The sequence below is a fragment of the Trachurus trachurus genome, assembly GCF_905171665.1.
Source record: "Trachurus trachurus genome assembly, chromosome: 23".
NCBI classification, from domain to species: domain Eukaryota; kingdom Metazoa; phylum Chordata; class Actinopteri; order Carangiformes; family Carangidae; genus Trachurus; species Trachurus trachurus.
Genome location: NC_139912.1, coordinates 1,739,472 through 1,766,720, shown reverse-complemented (window position 1 = coordinate 1,766,720; position 27,249 = coordinate 1,739,472). Strand labels below are relative to the sequence as shown.

At 40.9% G+C, this 27,249-nt stretch overlaps 1 protein-coding gene across 1 annotated transcript; it reads right to left on the bottom strand.

Annotated features, from left to right (window-relative positions):
• Positions 1-1,793: 1,793 nt before the first annotated feature.
• kiaa0930 lies at positions 1,794-26,108 on the bottom strand. Its single transcript, XM_083999537.1, has 10 exons — positions 25,699-26,108; positions 13,786-13,934; positions 11,603-11,707; positions 11,421-11,498; positions 10,474-10,575; positions 10,228-10,368; positions 9,155-9,343; positions 5,224-5,383; positions 3,859-4,014; positions 1,794-2,572 (listed from the first exon to the last, which is right to left on the bottom strand). Exons 1-10 carry the CDS (start codon positions 25,868-25,870, stop codon positions 2,532-2,534), a joined length of 1,293 nt encoding a protein of 430 aa, XP_083855663.1. The 5' UTR covers positions 25,871-26,108; the 3' UTR covers positions 1,794-2,531.
• Positions 26,109-27,249: the final 1,141 nt, after the last annotated feature.

The following is a 27,249-nucleotide window of genomic DNA, read 5'->3' as shown; positions in this document are numbered from 1 at the left end:
AACAAATAATTAACCACATAATCCATAATCATAATCAATCATGTTATAAAATGCTTCTTAATATTGATTAATCCACATGAATAATAATAATTAATTAATTGATTAATTAACGGCAGCTTCTTTGTTGTTAATTAGTAAACAGTGTTTGACGTGAAGACGGCGTCGTCACGGCGACGGATGATGAAACGTTCGTTGGTTAACGAGGTGAAGACACGATGACGTCACACAGTCGGTTTAAGGCGTCACAGAAACACGTTACACATCATCAAACACATCTGGATCCAAGATGGCCGCCGCCCGTTTCCCTTTAACTTCACCGCCGTTGTTCAAGTCTCGTCCAGTTTGAGTCGCAGGAGAAATAAAAACATGAGGAGGGGGCGGAGTCTGTTGGTCTGTTGGTTTGTTGGTTTGTGTGTCTGCAGGTGAAACGTCACATCTGGACTCGCTGTGAGAAGCAGATGTTGTCGGTCGAGGTCTCGTCCGTCGCTTTGATTCAAGTCTGAAGCAGAAAATAAAAAAAACTAAAAGAATTTATGTTTTCTTATGTTATGTTTGAACCTGAGCTCCTCAGAATCACTGGTTATTGTTATCGTTTCATCTTCCTCAGTGTGATGTCATCACTTCACGTCCGTTTTTCAAAGTAAAACGTCACATTTCAAGTTTTTTGTTGCTTTTTATTTGAAGAATTCTGTCGAATCCAAAGAAAAATCAGAAAATTTGAAAGTTCATGAAGTGAAGTGAAGTGAAGCTGAGGATCAGAAGTTTTTGTTTTATGTTATTAAATAAAGTTAAAATACACAAAAAAAGCTGCTGGTTACATTTACTCTAAAGTGATACGCCAACATTTTTTTTTTCCGTGTCTTACATCACTCCCGAGTCCATGACCAGCAGATAGACACCATCCTTTCGACTGTGCGTGCAGCAACAAGGGAGATAGAGCCGTATCGCCGTAATTAGCTTAGCTCAAACACTGGAAGTGTATAGGTAGTGTTAGCCTGCTTCCACCTAAAGTTGCTAATTAGCTTAGCTCAAACACTGGAAGTGTATGGGTAGTGTTAGCCTGCCTCCTACCTGAGCTGAAATCAGCAGTCAGAAGCTGATTTCATTTTAGCTCTAAACTCTGTAAATATATCACTTTATCAACATTTCAAACATGTTTAGGTGAGAAAGTAGCCGTTTAGATCAGCAGTGTGTCGTTAATTTGTCTAAATACCAGCTGTTTACAATTTTGGACGCTACTCAAGCTAGCCGTTGTGACCAACGCACTTCCGGTTACTTTCACAAAATAAAACACCCGTTGCCCTTTACATACAGAAAACCATGACGATAGAATTTGTGCTTTTACTTTGAAACAGGAAGCTAACCTACCCTCGATGTAGCTAGCTTGAACCAAAATAAAGCGTCTTTGCTTGAACCCTCCGTTTTGACCGATCTCGTCCCGTTAGCGGCATTTGACCGCTCAAGATGCCTTACCGGAGAGTTTTGTCAGCTCTGAGACGAAGATCGGCCCGCCGGTTTCCGTTTAGAGTTGCTGAAGAGTTTCTCTGATGACTTTAGGTGGAGGCAGGCTAACACTACCCATACACTTCCAGTGTTTGAGCTAAGCTAATTAGCGACTTTAGGTAGGAGGCAGGCTAACACTACCCATACACTTCCAGTGTTTGAGCTAAGCTAATTACGGCGATACGGCTCTATCTCCCTTGTTACTGCACGCACAGTCGAAAGGATGGTGTCTATCTGCTGGTCATGGACTCGGGAGTGAGGCAAGACACGAAAAAAAAAAAAATGTTGCCGTATCCCTTTAATGTGTTTTTTCATCATTTTGTGTCATTTTATGTGTCAGATTTAATTCCTGGTCCTCAAACACATCACAGAAGAAGGATAAATCGGATAAAAACTGTTTAATATTTAATGAATGAAGTTAAAACCTCAGGTCCGCTGCTGGTTCGGCTTCGTTCACGTGTTTATCAATCACAAACTGATCGTATCTGGAGTTATTGATCAGATCAGATCGGACGGACGTGACCTCATCGACACACACGCGCGCAGGCCCCGCCCACCGCCGCCGGTAAACGAGAGGAGGTGAAGCGACGACGTGTTGAGAAGCTGAAGCTCAGGTCGAAGGCGTCTCAGTGAGTTAAAGCAGCAGGATATTTACAGGAGAAAAACTAAAACTAAACAACCGACATTCGATTCGTTTTCACGTTTCTGGTTCAGAGTTCAGCCAATCCAATGCCTCGTCACGCTTTTTAAAGGCCCGTTTCCCTGGAGACGACTTCAGAGAGACACAGCAGGAGCTGAAAAGAAGAAGAAGAGGAGGCACTTCCTGAATGGCTGGTTTGTGTGTGTGTGTTTTTGTGTGTTCGTGTGTGTGTGTCAGTGTGTGTCGATGTCCCTCCGACGTGTTGGTGTGTCGTCGTCTCCTCCTGGACACCGGGGGGCGCTGCTGTTCGTCTCAGTGGCCTGATGCAGGAGGCACTTGGTAGTGATGCTCTGAGGGGGGGGGGGGGGGGGGGGGGGCTCCAGCCCTGCTATGTCATCAGGATGGGCTTCTGCCTCACCTCCAGGATGTCTGACACACACACAGGACACACAAACGCACCACAACACAGACACACACAGGGAAGGAAAAAAAAAACTTCAGCAGCACTTACAGACACCAAACCTTCCACTTTGATCCCTTTCTATATTCTGAAGGTTTTTACAGAGGGGATTGTTGATATATCATTCACAGCCTCATTTATATAACATTTTATTCCTAAAAACATAAAAAACATGGCGACATTAGATGTTTTTTTAGGGCTGGTGACAGCATTTTCTCATTTACAGAGTGATAAAAAGAGATATCCAAAATCCTCATCTGTAAAAACTTCTGACTCTAATGTGTCAACAAATTAAAACAAGAATTTTGAAAGGGGCTTTATCCATTTTTCAGATTTCTGTTCTGGAAATATATGCAAATTAGCGCATATTTCATTAGATATTGCCTCATTTACATATTTAAACATACAATTTGACAAAACTAATACAAGCACTGAGGCAGACAGGAATGGAGGGAAAGACGGTGATTTTCTGCCTCGGTGCTGGTCTCACATTTGGGCCGATTCTGACAGAATGGTAGCTCCTATCAGAACAAGAAACAGACCGTGGTCGTCGTAAGGACTTCCTGAACGCTTTGATATGATTTTGGTGTTTCTACAGTAAATATTTTGGAGACACTTGCGAGTTATAAACAGGGGTCCGTTCTGCTTCTCTCAGAAAATCTTTGTATTAGAGTCAATGAGGAGCAGAGACAGACGTGGCCGCACTCAGAGGCTCACTGTTTAAATTCTGTAAGTCTCTCTGCTTTGTTGAGCACATTGTTAGAGAGGGGACAAGTTTGTCTACAACTGTGGAAAAAATCATGTGTGTAGAGTGTAAATTGTGTCCGTGAGCAGCGTGGGAGGAGAAAAGTTTCAGGCAATTTCAGACAACTTCTCCCACTCTAGCTGATGATGTCACCCACTCTAGCACGAACATTCCGCGCAATACACACCCATTAAAATCTCAACATATCTCCCGAAACGATCATGGTCATTGGACAGGGATTGATCAAAAACTATAATACCTATCGAAACGTGGATCAATACACCAATAAACAAGACTTGTGTCTACATTTTACAGTTTAAATGGAGTCTCTAGGTGAAAGTATGCCTGAGCAGTAGATGTTTGAACTCTGAGTCGTGGTCAAAACATCTTGCTGTCTGTTTGTATGTATTTAAGCTCAGTGTCTTTTTTGTTCTTTATAAATAAAGTTTGACATCACTGTTGTAAACCCAGAGTCGTGCGCGTGTGTGTGTGTGTGTGTGTGTGTCTGACCTGCGGTGATGCGGTGCAGTGGCAGCGTGACGTAGGTCAGGTGTGAGTAGAGCAGGAAGTATTCCTCCGTCCGGTTCAGCTTCAGCCACGATCCCACCAGCGATCGCCCGGTGCCGGAGAGAGAGCGAGAGCGCAGGTTGGTGGTGGCGTGAAGGTCTGCAACACACACACACACACACACACTGGTAAATACCCATCATGTACCTGGAAAGAACACAACAGTCTTTTTGGTAACGCTTTGATTTACAGGTTGTTATTTACGTCATAATATCAAGAAATAGCCAAGAAATAACAATTAATTGCACCATAATGTCTAGAAAAAAGGTCAAAAATTGTCAATTTTTTTAGTAATATCATGTTCTACATAAGGGGAAAAGATTATACATGGTTTTTATGCTTTTAATTTTTGGAAAGGCCAATCAAATCATCCATTGTCAATTACAATCAATTATTTCTGGGCTGTTTCTACGCAATCAATCGTTATTTCTTGGCGATATTTCTCAACATTGCAATGAAATTGACAGTTATTTCTAGACATTATGATGTAATTAACGTCCTGTAAATTAAAGAGTTACCATCTTTTCTTTTAGGTTTTTTCTCTACTTCTATAAAGTTTAGGGATTTCTGATCTTGTGTTGTTTGAATTTTAAAAAGTGGACTTTGACCTGCAAGTTCTTTGTATCAGTCACACAGGACGACAAATTTAACTTTCAAACACCAAATTGCAAAGACTACGTTAAAACGTGTATTTCTGTGGTGGGTGTTAAAATATAGAATTCCTTAATTAACAGTCGAGGGAAAAAGCTGCACAAATATTTTTCAATTTAAGAGGATGTATAAACGAAAAGCAGGGAAATTATATAAAAACATGTCATAAAAAACAATAGTTATGGATTTTAGTTGACTGATTCATTATTACAGCATTTCATCTAATTTCGTAATTTTTTTGTTTTGTTTAAAGAAAGAAGCAGGTTTTATAAGTTCTCCTCATCCTGCTTCTCTCCAATCCAAGGACTGGAATAAACAGATAAAATGAAAACTTTTCACCGGTTTAATTTCAGGAAACAATTCTTTATCTGTTTTAAAGGAATAGTTCACCAAAAAATGAAATTCAGTCATTATTGAGTGTGAATTTCATGTTTTGGTGAACTATTCCTTTGAGAAAGAAGTAGGTTTTTATGAGTTCTCTTCATCCTGCTCTTCTCTAATCCAACGACTGGAATAAACACATTTTTCACCGGTTTAGTTTGAGGAAATGATTCTTTATCTTTATCTGTTGTCATGGTTCCAGTGAGGAAGATAAAACCTAACGACAGCGTTAAACCAGTCGAACCAGTCGGTCCGGTCGGTCCGTTTCTCTCTGACCTTCGTCCTCCTCCTCCCTGAAGAACTCCTCGCTGTCGTTGGCCGAGTGCGACTTCTTCATCTCGGCGATCCGGTTCCTCGGCACCTTCCTCCGAAGAGACGGAGAGAAGAAGGACGGCCGGTTCCTCTCGGGGGTCGGCGGCGTGCTGAACGACGTCACCTGACAGCAAACAGGAAGTTAAACACACACAGGGTTTATACAATAATCTTGAAGTTAATTTCAAAACCTTTTTAAGACTTTTTCAAGACCTTCTCAACATTTTTTAACACCTCACCGCCGCTTCAAGCTGTAACCATTTACATCAGTGACACTTTTAACTGAACAGTTTTAGTTTTTGTAATAAAGACTATAGACCACTATGATACAACAGAATTTAAAAAAGGCTGGGATAATAAATCAAAGGCAAAGTTTATCAAAAAAAACATAGTTGTTTTTGTTTTATTGAGAGTGGAGCAATCTTCTTTTCTTTTTCATGAACCGGTTCATCTTTGTTTTTTAATAAAATGAATAAATTCACACACTTCCGCAATGTTTTTTAGGACTCAAACTCTTGGACAGCTAATTCAGAAAAAATACCTTCAATATTTAAGACTTTATAAAGTTGTGAAAGTACTTTTTAATACTTTTTAAGGGTCTTAATTTTCCTAAGATTGATTTATCACCTTTTAATACTTTTCAAGACCCCGCGGATACCCTGACACAGCTGATCACAGGGTTCCTACATTTGAAATGTCCAAATTCCAGACTTTTTCCAATCCAGACCCAAATTTCCAGACTTCTCGGTAAAAAAAATTCAAATTATTTGTGACATTTGAGTAAATAGATGTGCATAATATAAAACAGGGATGCAAACGGGTCAGGACCAAAAAAGAGAGGAATTTCCCGGGGGGGGGGGTTCACCATTAACAAATAAGTACATTACAATATCACGGAAAAGTCAATTTCCAGTAGTTCAACCCCAACCAAGTATTGAGTGCATATAGATAGACATAGTTTTCAGAAGGCCAACATTTCTATTAAAAATGCTTAAAAAAAAAAAATTCCTTTGCAATATTTCCATTTTGGAGATACTGATTTTTAGGTCTTCACTGAATGTCAGTCATAATTATTACTATTAAAATAAACTGAATAAATAAAGACATGGGATGTTTCATTCAGTGTGTAATGGACATATAGGCCTATATAATGTGTTAGTTTCACTTTTTAACACATTCTACATCGCGGAGGTGACGTCTTTCCACGTAGGGCTTCCTTCACCTCTGAAACGGGGCAGAGCTCCGTGGAAACATCTGCCTGACACAGCAACGTAGGGAACCGTGCATGTCCGCGGCCACAGCTCCACGGACATCACAGCTCCACGGTGCACGGGGGGAAAAAACGGCGTCGCCGTCGCACCGACTGCACGCGGATACGCGCCGCTTTAATGAGCGCATCCCGCGCGTCAACATTGGAGGTCGGCTGTTATCAGTATAATCAGAGACAACCATGAATGAGTTCGCCTCAGTTTCACGTGATTGTCACTGTCAGCCTGTTAGAAAAACATTTTACTGACCCCAGCTGAGACGCTGAGACCCCCCCCCCCCCCCTCTCAAAAACAAAAACTCTTCGGATCTGAACGATTCACACAAGTCACCTAATTGGTCATGAAAAAAGCGAGTTTCGCTTTTCGGCGCGCTGTCTGCATCCATGATAAAAAAAAAACATGCAATTTATCATTTGTTTTCATTATTCTGAATGTGTATGCTGTAACCAAATCATTTCCTGGAGATTGTAGTTATAGGTACAATAGTGCATACAGAATAATAACAGATAGATTGATTGATAGATTGATAGATTGATTGATTGATTGATTGATTGATTGATTGATTGATTGATTGATTGATTGATTGATTGATTGATTGATTGATTGATTGATTGGTTGATTGATTGACTGGTTGATCGATTGATTGATCGACAGCTGCCTCTCTAAACAACCAGAGTCTGAGTGACTTCCTGTCCTGAGAAACATCTGGAGGAAAAAACTGATGAATGATTCAGAACCGGTTCCAGCTGCATTTATTATTGATCCTGACCTGGTTTCATCTGTGTGTGTGTGTGTGTGTGTGTGTGTGTGTGTGTGTGTGTGTGTGTGTGTGTGTGTGTGTGTGTGTGTGTGTGTGTGTGTGTGTGTGGCTGTGGGCTGTTCACTGACACTCTGGGATTTTCAGTTTCTGCACCGACGCCACAGACAGAAGAAGTGAAACCAGACGTTTGGAGTTCAGTTACAAACTCCTTCATCGTCATCATCATCATCATCATCATCATTTTCAGTTCACATCACATCAGTTTTTTATATTCTTGTTGTTGTAATTATTTTTAAATCCTTTTAAAAGCACAAAACAACATTTCGTTTCACTTCCTGCTGGACATGAAGTTGGATTTTAGAGCAAATAACTCAGTCACTGGAAGGTGTAAATAAAGGCTGAGATCTAATCTTTGTGTTTGCACAATAACTTTCTCTGTAGTTATTCTATTCTTATTCTTTTTGTATAAATCCTAAATTTAATTTAATTTAATTTAATGAAATGTAATGAAAATACATCTGATCCAGGATATAGATCCTCTACATCAGACTCAAAATAATGACAACATACAGAAAATAAACACAAATATACCATTAGAAACTTCAATAACCCATACATACACAGTAATATCACTTAAAATCACTTACATACTGGATATCAGAATACTCTACTTTATAATTATATAAAAAATCCTTATTTGACCAGAAAATTAAGTCTATTTTTAAAAGAGTTCACTGACGGAGCTGCACTACATCCTCAGGAAGCTCGTTCCATACGTTTACAGCCCTAAGTGCAAAATTTTTTTTTCTTTTGTCATAGTATGTGCATATTTTTTGCACTAGAATATTTTAATTTATTCTATTTCTATTTTCATCCCTAACTTTAACTATTTTTGGTTCCTTTATGTCTGCACTTGACACCACGACGAGTTCCTTTACTGTTCTGGGCAATAAAAACATTTCTGATTCTGATTGATAACTGTTTTGTCTTGAGTTCCACATTTTGTTTAAGTGTAAGAGAGAAAGGTAAAATGTAAATGGCTCATCTATGTTTAAACTACTTGTATCACTACAAGCTGATGAACTATAATAGTTATTTAGAAGTCTTTTAGAAGAGCATCCTTCCTCTGTTTAAGTGATGTTTTAGTTTTTTCTGGTGTGTGTTTGAGCTCCAGACCGTGTACTCTACTCTACGTGGTCGTGACTTAAAGGATAATTACCGTTTTTTTACAATCTGGACCTAATTTCTATCATATGCAGAGATGCAGAGATTGAGCTTGTTGCTACCGCTAATGCTACGGTTGGTTTCTGCGTGTTTCTGACTTGTCAGAACAAAATGAGCAGCTGGATGAAGTTCAGCTTCCACAGGCTTCCTCTCCTCAACCTGGACTCACTAAAGCTCCGGCTAGTTGAGATAAAAATGGACCCGAATGCCGAAGCAGAATGATTATTATCAGAATGAGCCGCGCGGCGCTCAGAGATGACATCATCCAGGTCAGAGGTCAGTAGGTCAACCTACAGACCCCGGATGTTGATAACAGCTAACCCCGGACTCAGAGGGGAATAGCACTAGCCTATCAGAACTAAATATTGGTGAAATGAAGGAGTTTCTCTGCAGATAATGTGTTATTTAGAGGCTGCATTCTGCTGCCCTGTAGACTCCATTATACGGATATACGCGCCTCTCGGCTGGAGCTCATTTCATCACAACCACTTGTAATGACACCAAAGTTATCTGGGGGAGGAAATGATCGGATTTTATGATAGAAATAAGGTGCAGATTGTAAAAAACGGAAATTATCCTTAAAATAAAAGTGAATCGACAATAAATAAGTCTGATCTGTGAACATGGATGACATGGTCCTCACCCTCTCGTGCATGGGGGACACCTGGTCCTCCTCGGTGCCGCAGGGCGACGTGTCTCCGGTGGGGACTCTGCTGACGGCCATCTCTGCGTGACCTTTGCCCTGCGGTCCCTTCATCCTCACAAACTCCATGTTGTTGTACTTGTAGAAGCCGAACGACATCCGCTGAGCCATTTTAGCTGCAACGCTGACCTGCAGCCAGAGGACACGGGCGTTAACACGGGACCAGTCAGCACCACAGCGATAGATATAACATCGCTCTGGACAGCACCACAGCATGTCAACTTTATTCTATTCTTATAAATAGCTGCTATATTCTTGAAATATTCTGGTACATAACTATATGTTTGTCTTATATCGTTTTTATTTCTCTATATTTGCATATTTTTCTATTTTTTTTACCTTGTATGTTACAAATACAACTGTAACAACCATATTTCCCTCAGTCATGTTAATGCATGCTAATATTTAACATGTTAGCAGGATAAACAGAGGGTTTATACTTTGTTGACGTGGTATTGTAGCACGTTGACATGATTAAATCAGGACTCCACAATGCTCTGGTGGACAAGTTGTGAGCTGCACATTCACCACGCTATGAGATAATAACACAACGTTACCACACAGAGTTGTTTTAGAGGGAAATACAGAGACTGATGATGAAAAACTGTCCCTGAAGGCAACGTGCATCAGTGGTTTTGCATGAATTTCCCTCTAAAACAACTCTGTGTGGTAACGTTGTGTTATTATCTCATAGCGTGGTGAATGTGCAGCTCACAACTTGTCCACCAGAGCGTTGTGGAGTTGTTGGATTGTGTATTTGATGAGTTTGATGAGGGAAACCAAGAAATCCCATAATGAGCCTCCGTAGCGTAGCTCTGAGCAGCTCACGGCTCTGCTCCGCCGTTCTAAAAACAGCTTGCACCGACAATTAAAGGTAACAAACCTACTGCTATGACTATAGGGATTATGGCAATGGGCCAGTTTGACAAAATGTTGAACTATCCCTTTAAGACGTTTACAGTTAAAGGGATACGCCAACATTTACAACTAGTCTCTGGTCTGTGGTGTCTGACCCGGTTGTCGTAGACCTTCTTCAGCGCCTCGTAGCGGATGGATCCCTGGAAGATGACGCCCTGGAAGGTGTTGCTCTTGTCGCTGGCCACCAGCTCCACACAGACCATCTCTCCCTCGCCCACCGTCATGTCGCTGAACACCTGAGGAACACACACGACCTCATCAACACCTGACTGGTCATTTATTCAGTGTTAAAGAGTTCGTTGTTAATAAAGTTTGAAGTGAGGATTCAGGAGCGGCGTTACCTCCTCGAAGTTGTCGATCATGAAGAAGATGTTGGGGTAGCTCATCTTGGACTCCTCCCCTTTACTGTCCATGGCGTGTTTACTGGGCGACGCAAACACTTCCTGTTACCGGGACGACACTCATCATCAGACAACGACTCTATGTCTTTACTTCATCACAACCCAGAAAACTACTACACACACATTCACATTCACCTCTATGCATTAACGCACTTTGGTTTTAATCATCTATACACATATTGTTACATTGCATCAATGATAATTTATTTATTACACTGGCTGCCATTAATACTAATACTGATTTTCTCCTCTGGTCATCTGCACTTATTATTGTATTATATTTTAAATCTACTTCTACTCTTCTATTGTTTTAAATATTTTCATTTTATATTCTTGTACTTTTATATTTCTATGCAAATGACCACAAGTCTCATAAGAATTTCACTGTTATTACCTTATAATTATGTGACAAATAACATAAACTTGAGATTGATTAATGTGATTCTAACTTGTCATGTTTGTATTTATTCATTTACCTTCTTTGTATTTAGTATTTATTCATTTTTATGTATTTTATTTTTACTTTTTTAATTTTTTGAACTTATTTTTTATTTGACATAAACACAAACTTTATATTGTACTTGCTTGAAGTTCTTTTCTTTCTTTTTTTTCTACTTGACTAGATCTTTGTAAATATCAGTCAGTATTCTTGTACTTCTTTAATTTGATATGTTTTCATTTTATGGCTTCTATTCGTTATTGTGTTATATTTAACTCAAACACTGACATGTTCTGCTCAGTTTCAAAGTGTAGATTAAAATTTGTAATGAAATATTTTCTGCTTGTAAGATTTGTATCACTAATAAAGAATTTAAAAAACCATCAGAGAACGCTGTGATGTCACAGTGATGTCACAGTGACATCACGGCGTGTGTGTGCGTCGTCACCTGACACTTCTTCTTGTGGATGTGGATGTCTCCGGCGTCGGAGCGTGTGCACACGGCGCACGTCACCATGTAGTCCAGCTGCAGGACAGAGGATGACATCACAACGATGACCTCACCGCTCATTATTACATCATCATGACATCATCATGACATCATTACATCATCGTCATGGTGATAGTTACCTTCTGCAGGATGAGGTTGAGGTAGACGCTCTCCTCCCAGTCGATGTCGGGGTCTCCGAGACCCGGGAGCTTCTTAGAGTCTCGTCTGTAAACCTCCACCTCCACCTGCACAACACACACACACACACACACACACACACACACACACACACACACACACACACACACACACACACACACACACACACACACACACACACACACACACACACAGTAAATACCCATCATGCACCTGGACACAACACAACAGTCTATTTGGTAACGCTTTGATTTACAGGTTGTTAATTACGTGACAATGTCGAGAAATCATCTAGAAATAACGGTCAGTTTCATAGTAATGTCATGTTTTTCATAAAAGTAATAGATTACACATGGTTTTTACGCTTTGAATTTTTTGGGAAAGGCCAGAACTTTTCTCCTTACAGTTACAATCTATTACAATCAATTATTTCAGGGCTATTTCTACGTAATCAATTGTTATTTCTAGGACATTTCTTGACAATATGACGTAATTAACAGTCTGTAAATTAAAGAGTTACCATCTTTTCTTTTACGTTTTTTCTCTACTTCTATAAAGTTTAGGGATTTCTTATCTTGTGTTGTTTGAATTTTAAAAAGTGGACTTTTACCTGCAAGTTATTTGTATCAGTCACACAGGACGACAAATTTAACTTCCAAACACCCAATTGCAAAGACTACGTTAAAACAAACGTGTATTTCTGTGCTGGGTGTTAAAATATGGAATTCCTTAATTAACAGTCGAGGGAAAAAGCTGCACAAATATTTTTCAATGTAAGAGGATGTATAAACAAAAAGCAGGGAATTATGTAAAAACATGTCATAAAAAAGAACAGATGGATTTTGATTTGTGCTGTAAACTGATTCATCATTACAGCATTTCATCCGATGTAAGCATTTGTTGTTTTAAGAAAGAAGCAGGTTTTATAAGTTCTCTTCATCCTGCTCTTCTCCAATCCAACGACTGGAATAAACACATTTTTCACCGGTTTAGTTTGAGGAAACGATTCTTTATCTTTATCTGTTGTCATGGTCCCAGTGATGAAGATAAAACCTTAACGCTTTGATTTACAGGTTGTTAATTGTGCGATAATGTCAAGAAATCGTCTAGAAATAACAATTAATTGCGTCATAATGTCTAAAGAAAAAGGTCAAAAATGGTCAATTTGTTTTTGTAATGTCTTGTTTTTCATAAAGGTAATAGATTACACGTGGTTTTTATGCTTTGAATTTTTTTGGATAAGAGATAAGGCCAGAATTTGTCTCCATCAAGTCTTTGCAATTTATCAATTACAATCTATCATTATTATTATTTCTAGGCTATTTCTTGACATTATGACACACACACACAAACACACGCTCGGCCGTGATTGGTCGATACGGACCGGGAACCCAGTGATGTCACAGGATTGTATCATCACTGTGACGGTAACTCAACACGGACACATGATAATAATAATAATGTGTCACCATGGCGACCAGAGACAGAGGGGGAGGAAGGACAAACTAGAGAAGAGAGAGGATGAGGTCATACAGAGAGGAAGAGGAGGAGGAGGAAGAAGAGGAGGAAGAAGAAGAAGAAGAAGAAGAAAGGAGAGAGGAGGAAGAGGAGGAGGAGGGAAGTGGAAGAGGAAGAGGAGAAGCAGGAGGAAGAGAAGGAAGAGGAAGAGGAGGAAGAAGAAGAAAAGGAAGAGGAAGAAGAAGAAGAGGAAGAGGAGGAAGAAGAGGAGGAGGAGGAAGAAGAAGAGGAAGAAAAGGAAGAGGAGGAGGAGGAAGAAGAAGAGGAAGAAAAGGAAGAGGAGGAGGAGGAAGAAGAAAGAAGAGGAGGAGGAGGAGGAGCAGGAGGAAGAGAAGGAGGGGGAGAAAGAGAAGGAGAAAGAAGTAGAAGAGGAGGAGGAAGAGGAAGAAGAGGAAGAGGAAGAAAAGGAAGAGGAGGAGGAAGAAGGAGGAAAAAGAGGAAGAGGAGGAAGAAGAAGAAGAAGAAGAGGAGAAGGAAGAGGAAAAAGAGGAAGAGGAAGAAAAGGAAGAGGAGGAGGAGAAAGAGGAGGAAGAGGAGAAGGAGGAAGAATAAGAAGAGGAGGAAGAATAGGAGGAGAAAGAAGAAAAAAAGGAAGAAGAAGAGAAGAAAGAAGAGGAAGAGAAGGAAAAAGAGGAAGAGTCTTCACCTTCTTCCCGTCCGTGTTGTCGGCGCTGACGTAGGAGAGTTTCCGTCGGACGTAGAACAACATGTCGTCCTGACGAGGAGCCAGTTTCTCCATGAAGTAGGTGGAAAACATCCAGGTCCAGAAGACGATGCGGTCGTCTTTAAAACAACCTGAGGAGACAAGTATTGACAACTAAATACCAAGCTAGCCTGGTCACAACGGCTAGCTAGCGCCAAATTCGTCTGAACAAAATAGTAAACAGCTGGTATTTAGACAAATTAACGACACACTGCTGATCTTAACGGCTACTTTCTCACCTAAACATGTCTGAAATGTGGATAAAGTGATATATTTGCAGAGTTTAGAGCTAAAATGAAATCAGCTTCTGACTGCTGATTTCAGCTCGGGTAGGAGGCAGGCTAACACTACCTATACACTTCCAGTGTTTGAGCTAAGCTAATTAGCGACTTTAGGTGGAGGCAGGCTAACACTACCTATACACTTACAGTGTTTGAGCTAAGCTAATTAGCGACTTTAGGTGGAGGCAGGCTAACACTACCTATACACTTCCAGTGTTTGAGCTGAGCTAATTAGCGACTTTAGGTGGAGGCAGGCTAACACTACCTATACACTTACAGTGTTTGAGCTAAGCTAATTAGCGACTTTAGGTGGAGGCAGGCTAACACTACCTATACACTTCCAGTGTTTGAGCTGAGCTAATTAGCGACTTTAGGTGGAGGCAGGCTAACACTACCCATACACTTCCAGTGTTTGAGCTAAGCTAATTAGCGACTTTAGGTGGAGGCAGGCTAACACTACCCATACACTTCCAGTGTTTGAGCTAAGCTAATTAGCGACTTTAGGTGGAGGCAGGCTAACACTACCTATACTTCCAGTGTTTGAGCTAAGCTAATTAGCGACTTTAGGTGGAGGCAGGCTAACACTACCTATACACTTCCAGTGTTTGAGCTAAGCTAATTAACGACTTTAGGTGGAGGCGGGCTAACACTACCTATACACTTCCAGTGTTTGAGCTAAGCTAATTAGCGACTTTAGGTGGAGGCAGGATAACACTACCCATACACTTCCAGTGTTTGAGCTAAGCTAATTACGGCGATACGGCTCTATCTCCCTTGTTACTGCACGCACAGTTGAAAGGATGGTGTCTATCTGCTGGTCATGGACTCGGGAGTGAGGCAAGACACGAAAAAAAAAAGTTGGCGTATCACTTTAATGCTGTGTCATCCTCTGCCCGGTTGCCTGGCAACTGTTGCCAGGCGGCTGTCAGGTGTCTGGACCAGTAAAAAGCTAACGGAGCTCCCCCAGGTGACACTCGAGTCGTATCAATGTTAAAACACATTGAGACATCAGATCATTAAAACAGTAGAATCAGTGCCTGAGCAGTTTTCAAAATAAGAGCGCGTGAAATGAGAGAGGTGAAGAATGACGGAGCACACACACAGACACACACACACACACACACACACACACACACAGTTCAGTGTTTTCTCATCGACCTTCACCATGTGACATTTAAAAAGCAGCTACATGTTGAACAGAGATGAACCAATCAGAGACAGAGCCCAGCGGCCATGTTGACTTCACTCATTCATTCCTTCACAGTAAAACAGGAAGTGGTTCGACCACCAGGGGAAACATTCATTTATAAATAATTCATCATTTATTTTGAAAGTCTGAGGTCAAAACCACAGAAACCTTCACCACCGACACAACGAACAGAACGAGACATAAACACTAGAGTAAAATATTTATATGATATATAAACTGAGTCAGTTTGACTTCCTGTGACTTTCACCTCGTTTGTTCTACAGAACTAATTCACATTTAGGGCTGCAACTAACCATTACTTTCATTATCGATTAATCTGTTGATTATTTAAACTATAAATTGATTAGTTGTTTGGTCAATAAAATGTTTAAAACCACCAGACCACGTCCTCAAATGTCTCGTTTTGTCCACAAACCAATGAGAGACTCAGTTTATTGTCATAAAGGAACAAAGAAACCAGAAATATTCACATTGAAGAAGCTGGAATCAGAGAATTTTGACTTTTTTTATTAAAAAAACTACTCAAACTGATTATTAGATTATCAGAATAGTTGACGATTCATTTAATAATCGATTATTGTTTGATCAATTTAAATTAGAAATTAATTAGAACCTGATTATTGATCACTAGATCCTCCTCCGTGACGACCAGCAGCACTGAGGACTTTTATTTTGGTGAATCCATCGTGTTGAACTTCCTGCTGCCGTGGAAACCGGACCGAGCTTCACACAGACTCTGATCTATTTTTAGCTTCGTATCATTTTTTAAAAATACATCGACTGTGTGATGATGGAGAGAGATCACATCACATCACAGAGAATCTCCCAGAATGCATCTGTGCCGGCGGCGCCTGGTTCTGTTCTTTATGACGGTTGTCACGGTTACGTAAGAGCCAGAGAACCGCAGGACCAGCGACCCGGAAGAAAGGATGAACAGAGAGAGAGAGAAAGAGAGATTAAATGTCTCTCTCTCTCTCTCATTTATCAGACATTAAAATGATTCAACAACAACACGACTTCTGATCAATAAAACTACCAAAAGGGATAGTTCACCCAAAATTCAAATTTCCGTGCAGCACTGCATGTCCATATGACGGTTGAGAACGGAGCTCACTTTTCTTGGTCCAAAAAGACACACCAAAAAACATCCAAATACCTCCATGCTGCTCGTCTGTAATGTCCCTCTTTTATGTCTTTTTGGATGAAGAAAAGTGAGCTCCGTTCTCAACCGTCATATGGACATGCAGTGCTGCACGGAGCCCCGCTGTAACTCAGAGAAGACACGGAGGACTCTGAAACTTCAATTTTGGGTGAACTATCCCTTTAACTGGAGACAGGAAGTTCCAGGGGACTGGTCATGTGACTGATCATGTGACCAGTGTCTCAGTGATGATGATTCACTTTAATCCAGATTCACTGACTCACTGGATTTTATTCTGGTTCTGATTCACCTACATCTGACCTAATATTATTATTATATATACTGTATATTATATTATATTATATTATATTATAATATGTCACTGTTTTATTTTGTCTCTTTCTCCATTCTCTATTTGTTTGCTCCGTTTTAAAATGTTTTGTGAAGCACTTTGTGACTATATATATGCGCATGTCTGTTTCTTATTATATTATATGATATATTATTATATTATCATATCAATACATCATCATATTATATCATATTACCTACATATTCTTACATATTGCTATATTATAATATTGGTATACTGTTATACAATTATATTATATTAATAATACATTTTATTTGTAACGCACTTTACGCAAAAAATCTCAAAGTGCTACAAAAGCAATCAAAAAGAAGAATGTTATATTATATTATACTACACTACACTTCATTCATAACATTTCATTACACTGCATTATATTATATTGTATTGTATTATATTATACTACACTTCATTATATTATATTATATTATACTATATTATATTATATTATATCATATTATCGTGTTACGTATGACGAGTCTTTAACTGACGAAGCTCCAAACTGTTTCATCATCACAGCTTCAATGTTTCTGTTACACAAAGAGACGGTTCAATGTAAACAGATGGGAGGCTTCCTGCTGTGACCTCCTTCTGTCACACACACACACACACAACAGTGTTAGTTTGTTGTAGTCAGCATATTATCGTTATTATTGTGGTATGGCTGCTTTTATGGATCATATGTGAGTGTTAGAGGTGAGTTGATGCTGTTTCTGTTCATTAACATATTTATAATTATCTGTAATATAATTCTAACAGGATCATAAACCTGCTGCTGCTTTGAGGTGAGTTCAGGTGCGACTCTGTAGTTTCCTCTTCTGAGCTCGGCCTCCATGAAACATTCAGAGGTTTTTGTAATAACAGAGTGAGTCACACACACACACACACACACACACACACAGCAGCTATTTTTACAGTAGAGCGGAGCAGCAGAGCCGGGTCACGTCACGTAGTCGTCTCTACCTGCAGCTTCTATCGATCCATCTGCAACATCCGAGTGGTGAGATGAGATGAAAGCTGCTGCTGCTGCTGCTGCTGCTGCTGGGGTGTGTGTGTGTGTGTGTGTGGGGGGGGGGGGGGGTATTGGGGTATTTATAGCAGAGCAGCAGCGTTTCTCTGGTGAATCTGGAGGTAATTAAACCTGAATCATTGATGTTTGTCTCGTCTGCTGCTCCATAAAGAGGTCGACTCGACGCCGCCGCCGACTTACAGCAGCAACAGCACTGAACTAAACTAGAAACAGAGGAGGAACCTGAACGCCTCACCATGTGAACTTCAACTCACTTCTACTTCGACTTCTTCTACCCGACTGTTTTTGTTTTATTGATCACTGTTAAATCTACCGCTCAAACACAGTTCAATGAAAACGATTCAGCTCCATAAAACTGCAACGCATTCTGTTAAGGTGGATTAAAGTTTCATAAAAGACAGATTTATTAGTTTTTATATAGATTATTAAAGCTCCATACAGTATAAAGGTAGCCGTTTGTGTTAAAGCTCCTTCAAAATAAAGGTAGATGTTTGTGTTAAAGCTCCTTCAAAATAAAGGTAAATGTTTGTGTTAAAGCTCCTTCAAAATAAAGGTAGACGTTTGTGTTACTATTTATTGTGGTAAAAAAAAAGAAGACGACGGTTTTAGTTGTAATTTGACATAACAGGAAGTTCTGAGCTTCACTGATGTTAAAGGGATACTTCACCCAAAATCGATAATGCAACAATCATCTCCTCACCATCATGCCAAGGGAGAACTTTCAGAGTCTTCAAAACTCTTTAGGAGTTCCTTGTTGTAGCAGTAGCTACTGGGATGAGATGATTGGTGAATTATCGATTTTGGGTGAAGTATCCCTTTAATTCAACAATGATTTAAAAAAAATAAATAAAACGTGTTCCACATTGAGAGTCCAGTGGAGTAAAGACCTGAGTCACTGCTGGCGACGCCTCCAGACTCAGACCTGACTCACTGTGAGGCTGCAGAGGACTGTCCAAGGACACACACACACACACACACACACGAAATGAACACTTCACACACACACGTGCTGACTGAAGACGTCCTGACGTTGTTGTTTGGTCATGTGACCACAGAGGTCGTTTTATAAACTCAATGTCTTTTCATTAAAAACAAACTTCTATCAATAAACCTGTCAATTAAAGAACTGAATGATGTGAATCTGATTCCTGATCAGTTCAACTTCTGAATGATTCAATTAGCAACAACTTGATTTCATTCATTCATAAGAACAGTTTGATAGCTACTTACATTCAGTTTAGGACTTAAACTAATCATTATTTTTGATCAATCAACTTTCAACTTTCAACTTTCAATCAACAGCGCTAAAAGCCAGAATTAAAACAGTTTTTAGCAGCTTTACTGCTATGGCTGTGGGTTGCTGCAAAATGGCGATAGCAATGCTAATTTCTGTTAGCCCATCTATGGTGTTTTACATAATACGTTAGCATTAAGCTAGCAGACTTTATATGCTTAGTTGTGACACTGGTTTTGAACGTTGTTTCAAACTAGGCTATGTGGGTTTGATTGAACATGTTTGTTGCTTAAATATATATTGCCGCTTAATATATTGCTTTTTTATTTTATGTGCCATTTTTTTTGTTTTGCGGTAGTTGTGTGAGTAAATCAACTTCTGGCTGCATGTTTGAGTCTCCATCTGACGCTGTCTGTGGCTTTGAGGGATGGAAACAGCCTAAGCAGCAGCAGAACTTCAATCCGCTCCCATTCATCGTTGCCGTGGCGACGCGGGGACAGACACAACTACCGTAAAACAGGAGACATTAAACTGAACACCTTCAGATTCCTACTTTTAGACCTGAAATGTTAGGAACATACAGCCAAGAGTTGAATTTGCCCGGAATTGTCCTTTAACTTCTGAATGATTCAATTAGCAACAACTTGATTTAATTAATTCATAAAAACAGTTTGATTATTTTAACTGGACATTTACATTCAGTTTATTATCAATATTTGTGATTATTTAACTTAATATTCAGGGATAACATTTCTAATAGTTTATATTCACACCTGCAGGTTTTAGCTCTAACATTATAGCTCTGCCTCCGACTTAAAGGGATAGTTCAACATTTTGGGTAAATTCATGCAAAACCGCTGATGCACGTTGCCTTCAGGGACAATTTTTCATCATCAGTCTCTGTATTTCCCTCTAAAACAACTCTGTGTAACGTTGTGTTATTATCTCATAGCGTGGTGAATGTGCAGCTCACAACTTGTCCACCAGAGCGTTGTTTGTGGAGTTGTTGGATTGTGTATTTGATGAGTTTGATGAGGGAAACCAAGAAATCCCATAATGAGCCTCCGTAGCGTAGCTCTGAGCAGCTCACGGCTCTGCTCCGCCGTTCTAAAAACAGCTTGCACCGACAATTAAAGGTAACGAACCTACTGCTATGACTATAGGGATTATGGCAATGTATGGGCCAATTTGACAAAAATGTTGAACTATCCCTTTTGTTCTGTTTTGTGTTCATAAAACAGAGAAGATCCTTCATGCGCACACATCTGACGTCAACACAACACAACACAACGGTGATGAAGTCATGGCTGTGAACAGACGTCTATTGATTTCTCCATCAGAACAAACGAGCCACAAAAAACAAGCAGCAGGACACACACACACACACACACACACACACACACACACACACACACACACACACACACACACACACACACACACACACACACACACACACACACACACACACACACACACACACACACACACACACACACACACTAGCTGTATCTATCAGCCTGTTTGATCTGATCAGTAACTCTGTCACCTGATCCCGTCACAACCTGACGACTTAAAGGGATAGTTCACCCAAAATTCAAATTTCACTCATTATCTCCTTCTTCCCCTCATGTGGACTAAGGGCTGGGAGAAGTTTCAGAGTCCTCCGTGGCTTCTCTGAGTTACAGGGGGTCTCGGCGTAGCAGTGCATGTCCATATGACGGTTGCAAATGGATACCAACTGTCTTCGTAACAAAAAGACACACCAAAAAACATCCAGATACCTCCATAGTGCTCGTATGTAATGTCCGTCTTGTATTGAAGCCCTGACATGAGAAATTGTTCCGCCGGTGATTTGCACTGACACAGAAAGAGCAGTGAACTGAGACACTGGGAGCTTCCGCTACAAACAAGCTTAAAATATAGACTTATTTAATTTTTTGCGGGACAATTTCTCATGTCGGGGCTTCAATACAAGACGGACATTATAGACGAGCAGCATGGAGGTATTGGGATGTTTTTTGGTGTGTCTTTTTGTTACGAAGACAGTTGGTATCCATTTGCAACCGTCATATGGACATGCACTGCTACGCCGAGACCCCCTGTAACTCAGAGAAGCCACGGAGGACTCTGAAACTTCTCCCAGCCCTTAGTCCACATGAGGGGGAGGAGATAGTGAGTAAAGAAATTTGAATTTTGGTTGAACTATCCCTTTAATGAGTTAATGAGAAGCCGTTTACACGCAGGTGACGGCCTCTGACCTCCAGCTGGACACAGAGGCATCATGGGTAATTTACAGCCTCAGGTTAAATCCACATTAACTGATCAATACCAATGATGTCACCGCCCTGTCGTTCTGGTTCTGGTTCTGGTGCTGCGTTCATGACAACTCAGAACTCAGGATTTTCCAATGTCCTACTTGAAAAAGTGCATTGGAGTAAAAAAATTAAGTTAAAACTTTATGAAATATACAATATTTACTTACGTTCTGATTCATGATGTTATTTCTTATCGATTTTTAATTATAAAACGCTTCTTTTTTATTGCTTTTGTGCTTTTTTACCAAGTTTTAATGCCTCACATGAAGCAGTTTAAACGCCTTGTTGCTGAATGTGCCTTGCCTTGTTTGGTCAATGAAGAATTTCTTATTCTGAATATTTATAATTGTAATAAAAAAAATTTAAAAGTTTGTCCTGGTCTGCTTTGAAGACGGAAATTCAGAGTTTTCGAGTGGGAAATTCCGAGTTGTTTTGAACGCAGCATAAATCCTGAACTGATCTAGTTCCCATTTTTGTCAATCTGAGTCAATAATAAAGAGTCATAAAACCTGAGTGAGGTTGAACCAGTCGATCACAAACTGACACTGTTCTTCATTATTATTCCCAGGAAGTTTCCCACGTTTTCATTTCCTCATTTTGTCATGAGAAATGTCAAAACAAAAAAACAAAAAAAGAGAACTGAGGAACTAGTTCCTCTGATTTATTTACATTTTTACTCTAAAACTAACTACTCATATGTTTTGTTATGCTGTCGATTTGTTTAGAAAAACCAGACGTTACAACTTCTTCTTTGGGTCGGACGCTGCACTGACTCGGTATCGGAAAATGATGAGCCAGGCTGGAGCTAGCTGTTAGCATGCTAACTTCAGTAAAAAATTAAAGAAAAGATAAAAAGAAGAAAGGTTTGTTTCCACCTCTGGAGACAGATGTTGCTGAGAAATAAATAATAAAGTTTCTTTAAGCTGCTAATGCTAATGTTAGCCATGTAGCACTAGCCAACCTTTGATAAAGGCTAGGCTAGGCTAGGCTAGGCTATAGGCTAGCTCCTTTAAAACTGGCTTTAAAACCAATCAAACTGTTGCTAATTGATTATTAAACTGATCAGTTCAGCTCCTGTTTGGCCTCTGGGTGAATAATTAACCCCCCGTGAGCAGTCGGGGGCCAAACGACTGGATTTTAGCCCCGAGGGCCGAGTCATGAGGAGAATCATCCTCATCCTCCTCCTCCTCATCATCACCTTCATCCCAACTTCAGAATAAAACCACTCCATTGTTCCCAGGACACAAAACAACCTGTTCATCCTGGTTATTGATCCGTTATTGATTCATAACATAGCTAATATCATTTCTAGCTGCATTTACACGCCAGTACAGACGCTCTCTAACAACGCTGGGTTGTAAAAATGTTGTTTCGATCATTGCATAATCGCCTAGTTGTGTTCACTTATCATTAATCTTTTACTACTACAACTATCATGTGTCTTTTACTGACTTATTCTCTTTTTCCCGGCTGTGAAGACGCTTTTTTATAGTAACGCTGGGTTTTAAAAATGCCGCTTATTTGGGGCTCTGAGTACTCGTTTAAATGGTAAATGGTCTGTATTTATATAGCCTAGCGCTTTACTATACCTGAACGATACCCAAAGCACTTTTGCACCTTGCACTTTATCTCTCAGAAATTCTTTAGGTTCCACTACCCATGGAAGTGTTGTTGATGGAAATTAGCATTGTTGCTATAATCCGGCACATTTACATGTTTTTATATGTACATTGATGTGCACTGTCCCATCCAAATAAACAAATAAAGTAAAGTAAAGTAAAGTGCTTTACAGTACATTGCTTTCACCCATTCACACACACATTCACACACTGTAAAACTTCCCGGAGGAGACGGCCCTTTAGTGACGGTTTCTGCAGCGAAGACATGTGACGCACCAACGGCCCCGTATGATCACATAGAGACCCTGAAGCTCCTGCAGTGGAAACTTTACATAACTTTACTTTACATTTCAGAGAGAACGGCCACAGTTGTCGGTGATTAAAGAGGAACAAAGCAGGATTTCTCCCGTGGCTCTGCTACATTTTTACCTTCATTAAAAAGCTCTGGAGTCATTGTGATCGTTAACTACATCATATGACTTGTGACTAGTTACAGTGAGAACGAGGCTCTCTGTCTTCACCTGGCGTCTCACGGCTGAAAACCAACCAACCCGGTGTCCCAGTTCTCGTCTCTGCTGCACCGCGACACAAACGCGCTCCGTAACACGTAATCTTTTGTTCATGGCGGTTAAAGCCAGGAACACACCACCACGACGCGCCCCGACGCGTCCCGACGCCGACGGCTTTGGCCGACGAGTCTGTCGCCTCTCGTCGGGAGAAAGGAAAAAGTGAAACACACTGCCCCGACTGCCGACCAGAGCGATTGAGTGGCGAGGACTCCCCCATAGAAATACAGACCCATTCTAAGTCATCAAGTGGTAGTAATAATCTTTGCCATGTACAGTAACCATGTTGACTTAACAAAATAAAATGTATTAGACTGATCGGTTCATTGTAAAACATTTATTTATTTACGTAAATGTGGTGATTTCAGTCCGTAGCCCAGAGGCAGTCCTGCTCACTTTACATTCAAACAAACTAATGCCACTGCCACAGTTAATTTCATCAATGAGACCAGCATTAATCTCCCAAAAACTATTTAACCAGCCACGTTTTAACAGCGTAAAGCCGAAATTAAAACAGTTTTTAGCAGCTTCCTGCTGTGGCTCGGTTGCCGCGATAGCTGATGCTAATTTCTGTTAGCCCGTCTATGGTGTTTTACATTACACGTTAGCATTAAGCTAGCGGGCTTATATGCTTAGTTGTGAGCTGTGTGTGTTTTGAACGTTGTTTCAAACTATGTGGGTTTGATTGAACATCTTTGATGTTTAAATATATATATATTGCCGCTTAATATATTGCTTTACTCCTCTTTTTATTTTGTAGACCATTTTTACTGTAGCACAGGCTAGGACACCGTTTGTTTCCTGTGGTCACTTCCGTCCCTCCCACACACCGCGCTGATTCGCTTAGGGCACCGCCAATCAGAATCGCCATAGCTAGCACACAGCCAATCAGAGTACCCGACGAGTCTACTCTCCCGACGGCCGATGAGTCCCGATTGAGCATCCGAGACCCGACAAGACCCGACAAGACCCGACGGAGAGGAACACACCAAACCGACGAGCTCCCAACGCCCGACGGTCGGGCCGGTGTGTCCCTGGCTTAAGACGACACAAACACACACGCCGTAACATCGTATGTAACATTATCCACCGCTGCGTTTATTGATTTTTCACCGGCTTCGTTGTAAACAAATGCACATGGGCGAGAGGATCGTTACCAAAACAGCGGAAAAGCGAGAGGACTTGCACAGTTCCCCTTTAAAGCAGAAGTAAGTGGTCCGGTCGTTTTCGCTAATACTGCGTTCCAGGCAGGCTTTTGAAATCGTAAATTACAGCTTCAAGTCACAACTTACGACTTTGTAGCGTTCCAGGCAACCCACTTGTGTTTTTCCGACCTGTTTTACCTGTGAAAGTCACTATAACGGCCACTCGTAACTTCCGACCGGTGAACTCGTACCAGATCGAACTGGTACCACTTCACGGTCGGAAAAATACGAGTTTCCTTGAACGCACCATAACAGTCCTCGTCGCTACGTCACCACATTCACGGCGTTCCTTGGCTGCACACACAGCCCTGCATGCCGTTCTCTCTCCTCATTGGATAAAAACTGTAGGATACGATAAATGTTTTCTCTTCGGCTCAGAGCAGAGCAGAGTGACTGACAGACCCGTGTTTCAGACCAAACACTCTATGTAAGTGATTGCTGTCGGAAGATATAACTATTTAAGACTTATATTAACACAAATATATCAATCACTTCTGCTTTAACTAAACTTTACATTTCAATAAGGCTCCTGTGTGTGAGAGCGAACGGCCACAGCTGTCGGTGATGACTGTCACTGTTTTCCAGTTCATAAACCAGTGGATGTGACCTGACCCCGTGGCCCCCCGGTGGCCCCAGTGGCCCCCGATGCCCCTGGTCCCTGCAGGCTGCTGCTCCGGCCCTGTAATCTGCTCTGATCCTATAACACTCACACACTGTTGCATGTAAACCACACTGATGTCATGCTACAATAATAATAATAAAGACTGAACTGGACATAAACCTGCAGCTTCCTTCCCTCCTTCCTCACCCCCTCCCTCCCTTCCTCCCAGGGCTCGATCCCGGGGCCCTTGCTGCAGCTGCTTTGCTCTGCTCAGTGCTCACCCAGTCCGCTGATCTCCTGTCGGATGTTCAGTCGGTTCCTCTCGTCGGCGATCGCCTTCAGCATCTGCTGCAGAGACCCGTCCTCTGCGTCCCCGCCGTCCTCTGCTGCTCCTCCGTCCTCCTCCTGCACCTCCTGGTTGTTGTTGCACAGCGCGGGGGGGAAGGACGCCATCTCCTCCGCGCCGCTGGGACCATGACAGTCCGGGGCTAACAGCGGCTACCGACCCACCGACCGAATGGCAGCAGCAAAGGAGAGAAGGAGGAGAAGGAGAGAAGGAGGAGAGGAGAAGAGGATTCCCCTCCCCAGGTCTGACGCTGCTAATATAATAATCCCCAAAGTAAAGGCTCAGTCCGGCGGCTTGGTGCTGCTGCTGCTGCTGCTGAGTGAAGCCGGGGAAAGGGAGCTGCAGGTCGGACTAGGAGGCTGGAGGAGCAGCGGCGGAGCGGGGGGGAGGAGGAGGTGCAGAAAGGAGGTGGTGGAGGAGGAGGTGGAGGGGAGGAGGGGATCAGCTGGAAACACCCCTCACACTTCCTGTAACAACACGAGGCTTTTAAAGAGACACACACACTGATCCTGGATATTCACAGCAGCAGGTGTCACAGACGATTAAGGTCAGTCTAAAATAAATTATAGCCGAGATATTTTCATTTTATTTTAATTAAAACAATAATATATCAATAAAAAAACAATGAAAGCAATGTTTTTAAACTCAAAATGTTTCATAATCACCTCAAAACTTTCACATTTCTGCTTTAATGTCTTAAATCTCATCATTTAAAATCCAATAACTTTGAAAAATAACTCTAATAGTCTCATATTTCCAACATTCAGACTAATTAATATGTTTTTTCATGACTTTATGACATCATTATAACTGTAGGACACATTTTAAACACTGGTGCTGATATTATCATGAGAACAGAATTAAACTTTATCTCATATTTAGGACTCAAGCGTCCCATTTCACATTATGTAGGCTAGCTAAATGCAAAATTTAATGTTTTCACACTTGTTGTTTTAAATAGATATGTGAATAAATCAATCTAAATGAAATGAAATGTTTGATTCATTGAATTAAACTCTGTTGTCTGGTCAGTTCAAACTGAATAAATATGTTTTAGTCGTTTTGTTGTTGTTGTATTCATTTATAAATGAGAGGTTTAGTCAAATATAGCCTAATGTTTTTACTTCAGTCTGGCTGACACCTCCGGGGCGCAGCGGCTCTCAAATCAAACGCACCCCGGGTTGCCGTCGCTGCCGAGCGGGGAGAGCGAGCAGGAGAGTCCCCGCCCGGCTGGAGGAACCACCGAGTAAATACAACACAGTTTAACATGTTTAATATCATATTTAATGATGTTTAAACTAAACATTAATGTTGTTTAAATGGAGTTTAAATTAAGTCAAAGTTCAGATTTAAACGGTGAGAAAAACAAACATCAGCAACACGGTCACTAACTCCGCCCCCCCACACACACTGAGCCGGTGAGACCCGGATCATCAAACGAGCGCTCCCTTTGTTTTAAGACAAAAGATGACGTCATTTTCTCTGG